Source organism: Populus nigra, chromosome 4 (assembly GCF_951802175.1).
Source record: "Populus nigra chromosome 4, ddPopNigr1.1, whole genome shotgun sequence".
Lineage (NCBI taxonomy): Eukaryota > Viridiplantae > Streptophyta > Magnoliopsida > Malpighiales > Salicaceae > Populus > Populus nigra.
In genome coordinates this window covers 6128811-6134835 of record NC_084855.1, presented here as the reverse complement: position 1 = coordinate 6134835, position 6025 = coordinate 6128811, and the positions used below count along the sequence as shown (strand labels likewise).

Sequence of the window (6025 nt, the reverse complement as noted above, 5' to 3'; positions counted from 1 at the left end):
CACATGTATATTTGATGAGTTTTAATTATTTTTTTAATTTAATTTTTTTTTTAAAATTCAAATTATTTTAATATTTTGATATTAAAAATGAATTTTAAAAATAAAAAATATAAATTATTTTAATAAATTTCAGATTAAAAAACACAAATATCTAACCGCAATTAAACACCGCCTTCCCTGTAACTTTGAAAATATTTCTTGATTGTAGTGCTGTCATGTCACGAAGAACAATATTTAATTTTGTTGTTTGTTGCCAAATTAATTGTTTTTATTTTATTATTTTATTTGGACACTTCGAACGTGTTTACCAATAGGATACCGCCATCACGTTCTTATGTTGCCACCATGCATGATAATATATCAAAAAATATTTAATGGCTAGATTCATGATATTTCTCTAATCTATCCTTAAACTAATCCTATACGTAAATACATGATAAGCTTCAAATTTACCCTTCATGTAAAATATCCAGAGCAACTCTCTAAAATCAATATTCAAAGTAATTTGCTTGTGATGATATATTTAGCTCAATTATAGATATAATAATAAATTGAAAAAAATACATTGCTATAGAAGGACAAATCGAGTCATTAATTAACTCTTTTTTTTTCACATTTCTTTTGTTATGCATTTATCAGTTGTAATAGTTTTTTCTTTTAATTGATATCTAAATTTACTTGTATTGCCATTTTTAAGAATTATGATACTCAGGTTGTTGGAGTTTGTTTCTGAAGTTAAAATCTACTTCGAAAACTCGATTTTTTTATTTTTTTATTATTCAACCTTCAAACCAGGCCCATGTTATTTACGTTGAGGAATATAGATTTATGATTATGTTTTTTTTAATTATTATTTATTTATTGGTGATTATTAATCTTTCTTGTTTAATTAGCTCTTTTGCTTGTCTGGAGTATATTATGCAAGTTGTTTTGTAGGTTATCATTGACTTAATATTGCAAGATTTGAGAGTTTTCTTCCCTGTAACTTTGGGTGTGTGCTGTGTTGCGTATTTTTGAGAAATAATAAACTATGGCTCCAAGATTTTTCTGCTGGCAGGCTTAGCACAGACCACCAGCAACACCATGGCAGAATGTTGGCACTCCTGCTAGAGCTCTAGGTTGCCCAATTCCTCCTTGAATGGCTCCATGAAGCCAGACGCGTAGGACTGATTTTTAAGCTCAAACGATACGTTAGCTATGACTAGGAACTTCAGCGATTCAACCCTTTCACACCGCCCAATGACCTCTCTCGAAGACTTCACCAAAAGGTGCCCAAACAAAGAATTATTACCCCCTAAATCCCCCAGAAAAGAATAAAGTGGAGTTGCTTCAGAAACTAATAAAGCGACGTTGATGAAAAATAAATATAGCAATAAGAACATTTTCTCACACCATGTAAAGGAGAGTACGGGTGATGGAAATTTCCAAGGCCGCGGCTGCTTTTTTCTCTCGAAAATGGCCGCCTCCACTAGCCTTTTCCATTGCATATATATAGTCTTGCCTGCCTACTCCCTGGTTTTCTTTGTATTCTAATGACATTACCCTTGCAAAAATCAAGTTGAACAGAGTAAAGAATCAATGTGCAGAAATAGTTTTTCCTACACAAAGGCACCGAAATTGGGGTTTAATAATAATTAAATCAAAATGATTAATTCATAAATCAATGTCCCTGTTCCGAATGCCTGTCTGCTCATCAATCCTTACCTCCACCGCCCCCGTGTGATTATTACTGCAAAGAAACGCATTACCTTCCGCACGTGACATCTCATCAAGATGGCCCCAGCCTCCAAATCAATCAAGACCGCCATCTTGATTCACCTGATTAACATATCAACGGCGCATATCAATCCGTACTCAGTTTGACACTGTGGTTCATGTTTTTGTAAAATTTTATTTTTTAATTATTTTTTAATATTTTTGTATGATATTAAATATAAGTTTTAAAAAATAAAAAAATATTATTTTAATATAAATCACTAGTACAAACTTGATTAAAAAGTAAATTAAAATGGTATTATTTTATTTTTTATAAAAATAATTAAAAAATATTGTTTTAAAAAAATCAAATAAATGTATGCTGTTAAATAATCTATCACATTTGAATTAAATCGCTCTGTTTTTCTAAAAAAATCCGATTTAAGCTAAAGAATTGTGATCGATTCAGTTCGCAAGCGACCTGCCATGCGCAAGGTTTAATAACACCAAGGAAAAACCCATCAAAAGCTAAAAAAATGAAAACACGAACAGACCATGGACTTCCATGATAGATAGCCACATCAACGGTAGGGATAAATCCTAGAAAGCTGTAAGACATGATCCCTGTCCAAACTAAATCCTCACCGTTACCCACATTATCGCCATATCAGCAGTGATAAGACCAAGGGAGCAACTTAACATTGAAACTGCAAAACATGGAAAAAGATGAATGTCCTTTCAAAACATGTGATGACACGTGCCGACCTGCCACAGCAAACCAAAAAAAGGAGCCGAATCTAGATCCGACGACCACATCATATCTCCCCCTCAACGCTGGATGTCCTTTTGATTAAATCAAACGGCTAAAATTCAACTCCATAATTAACCGTTAGATCCCGGTCATATTATAATCCCCTCCTTCTCCCCATTACACCATAAATACCGGTCCAAATCATAACACGCTCTCTCTCTTCCTCTCTAAAAAGTTAGAACCAAGAGCCCTTGCTTTTCAAAGTTTCATTTTCTCTACTTGTGTTAGCTAACGTGCGCGCTCTGACACTGCTTATCGTGCGCCGTCTGAGATATGTCGCCGGCGGCAAAAATCACAACATTAATAAGAATATCGCGGTACAGGAGGGCCCAGTAAGAAAATCATCAGACGGTGGGGGCTAGTGGGTTGGATTGGATCTCCTCCCAGGGACCCATCCCAACAAGCAAGGAAATGGACGCTCAAAAAGGCAGCCAAACGAAGCTTACAAGAACTCAGTCTTCACTCCGTTCATCTCCCACTATCCGATCATCCATTCACAGCTTAACTTCTGTAGCCGAAGAGGACGTTATCAAAGCCCAGCAGCAACAACAGCAAAAACTAGAAGATGATTTAGAAGAACAGAAAAAAATAAAGCCGAACCGGTGTGGTTCAACCCTAAGAAGAACTGGTTCGACCCGGTTCACTGCAGTTTTCACTATGGTCTCGCTCATTTTTTTCACCTTTTTCTCTCTTTCCTTCTTTTTCTTCTTCTACTTGAGAAGAGAAGAAGTATCCACATCAGAGAATCTTTTATTGGCTTTGATTTTCATTGCCGTAACGCTGTTCTTTGCAAGCAAGAACAAGAACTTAATCAACCAGAATATGATAGTTTTCAAGCAATTATGGGAAGTGAACACAAAAAGATTCAGTCTTTGTACTTCAAGAACCAAATCAAAGCAAGTTCAATGGTTTATTGGAGACCCCAATGTTAACAACAACAATAAGGATAAGAAGTTAGAGAAGAGGATTATAAGAGAAGGAGTGGAATTTTATAGCAATGGGGATTTTTATGAAGGAGAGTTTCATAAAGGGAAGTGTAATGGGAGTGGGGTTTATAATTTCTTTGTGAATGGGAGATATGAAGGTGATTGGGTTGATGGAAGATATGATGGGTATGGAATAGAGAGTTGGGCTAGAGGGAGTAGATATAGAGGGCAATATAGACAGGGTTTAAGGCATGGTTATGGAGTCTATAGGTTTTATACAGGGGACTCTTATGCTGGTGAATGGTTCAATGGGCAGAGTCATGGTGTTGGAGTGCAGACTTGTGGTGATGGGAGTTGCTATGTTGGTGAATTCAAGTGTGCGGTTAAACATGGCCTTGGTGTTTACCATTTCAGGTGATTTATTTCTTGACCTCTGATTTATTTGCATATACTTTCTGGATTTTGTTTTAGGTTTTTGTTTCTTCGGGTTACTGTTTTAAAAAGCCTTTTGGTTCTTGAAGTTGGGTTTTTTAAAAAAAAATTGGTTGTTTTGTAGGGTTTACCATCTTATTTACTCTCTTTCTGAGCCCCGCTTCAATTTTTCAGTGTGAAGCTGGGTTTCTGATCTTACTATTTTTTACTGTCAATGATTGATTTAGTAGAAGTATCTTGGATTTAAAATTATGGTTGAAAGATGGGAAATTTGGTAAATTTTCAGGTGAATTCTTGAATTGAACTATACTTCTGTTTTTCTATTTCCTAAATTTGTGGCCGTGTATTTGACTTTTCTGTTATGGTTTGTTTTCAAGCATGTGATGTTGAATTGTTGCGGGGTTCCTATTTTAGAACTGTTCGTGATTTAATGAAACAGTGGAAATTGGAGTATGGAGTAAATTAATGATATATCAAGTATTCCATTTATGGCTATTTTGACTTGTATCTGACGAACAGCAGAGTGCAGGCCGATTATGGTTTGTAATCAGCCATATCTACGGATTAAAGTTTAATTGAATTGGCTGTTTCTAATTCACAGGTTTTCATTTTCCATGGATTTGTTATGATTTCCTGTTCCTTTTTTTGTTGTGATCATGTGTTTCTTAAATTCTACTCTTCAAAGCAAATTATGGTTTTATTTATTTTTATTGGTATACACACTAGGAGCTCAATATTGATGAAGAAATCGATTGTGTTGCAGAAACGGAGATAGATATGCTGGAGAATACTTTGGAGACAAAATGCACGGCTTTGGTGTTTATCACTTTGCCAATGGCCACTGCTACGAGGGATCATGGCATGAAGGACGGAAGCAAGGCTATGGCATGTATACCTTCCGTGGTGGCGACACTAGATGTGGGGAATGGGATGTTGGTAACCTCAGGACCTCTCTACCCCCTGTAACTGATCCAGTCCTTCGAGCTGTACAGGTATTTTATTTGGACCTCCGAACTTCCTTGTTGATGATATAGGTCATGAGAAAGGTTTCAATCTTCTCACACACTTTTGCTTGTTGATTGCTTTAATTTGCAGTCTGCCAGAAGAACAGCAGAAAATGCCATTCACTTGCGCAGGGTGGATGAACTAGTGAACAGGGCAGTTCATGCCGCAAACAGGGCCGCAACGGCAGCTAGAGTTGCTGCTGTCAAAGCTGTTCAAAATCGGATGGATGGCAAATTTTGCGATACTAATGTTTGACCTTAAGCTTTTGTGGAAAATGTAAATTTACTAATTTTATGCGCTTGGAAGATGTCACCCTGATGAACAAAAGCTCATTGGAGGTTGAGAAGAGTGTTTGAGCCTTCTTTTGTCACGACGCCGTAACTTGTACATACTCCATGTATATCAATGGAATTATGATCACTTTTCAAGAGGCTCTGTATTTTTCCCCTTGCCTTCGCTATCTACAAGTTGTTTGAGATTGCTTGCTTGACGGGGTGATCTTACATACCATAAACAACAACAACGATTACATCATAATGGTAGTTTTACAAATTGATTTAAATTATTTTTTATTTTTTAATTTATAAATATGTTGTTTAGGATCACCTTTTGATTTATATTAAAATCTTGATTTGACCGAAAATTAGAATCATAACCAACTTATAAATCTATTTATACTACAATCTTCTCTAAAAATATTATTTTAAACCATTTTTATCAAATATATTTTTAATTTAACCCGAAAGTCCAGCACTCCTGTTGCTGAGAAATCTCCCTTAATTTTCTTTCTTATCTTTTCTTGCATTTTGCTCTTGATCTAATAGTCGTACCACACCACGAAATTTAGACAACCGCCTGTTTTGATATAAGGCGTGATCGAGAGTGATTCTGCTTTTTATTATTTTTTAAAAATGTTTTTGACTTAAAAAATAATTATATTAATATTTTTTTAATATTTTCAAATAATTTTAATGCATTAATATAAATAAAATCTTAAAACAGATTTATTTTAATATATCTCCAAATAAAAATACTATTTTAAAAAATAATCGATGTCAGCACAGTATTCAGCGGAGACTCAGGGGCGGGTTTTCTTTTTTAATTATGTTACCATGTTTAAACTGATCCGTTCTCTCTGTGCCCATAACAGAGGATC

The 6025-nt window shown here is 35.1% G+C and overlaps 1 protein-coding gene across 1 annotated transcript; it reads left to right on the top strand.

Moving 5' to 3' along the window:
- The first annotated feature begins 2650 nt into the window (after window positions 1-2650).
- Window positions 2651-5297, top strand: LOC133690895 (uncharacterized). The gene is made up of 3 exons (XM_062111170.1): window positions 2651-3846; window positions 4628-4856; window positions 4960-5297. The coding sequence occupies exons 1-3, from the start codon at window positions 2918-2920 to the stop codon at window positions 5122-5124; spliced, it is 1323 nt and encodes a 440-aa protein (XP_061967154.1). The 5' UTR covers window positions 2651-2917; the 3' UTR covers window positions 5125-5297.
- The last annotated feature ends 728 nt before the right edge of the window (window positions 5298-6025 follow it).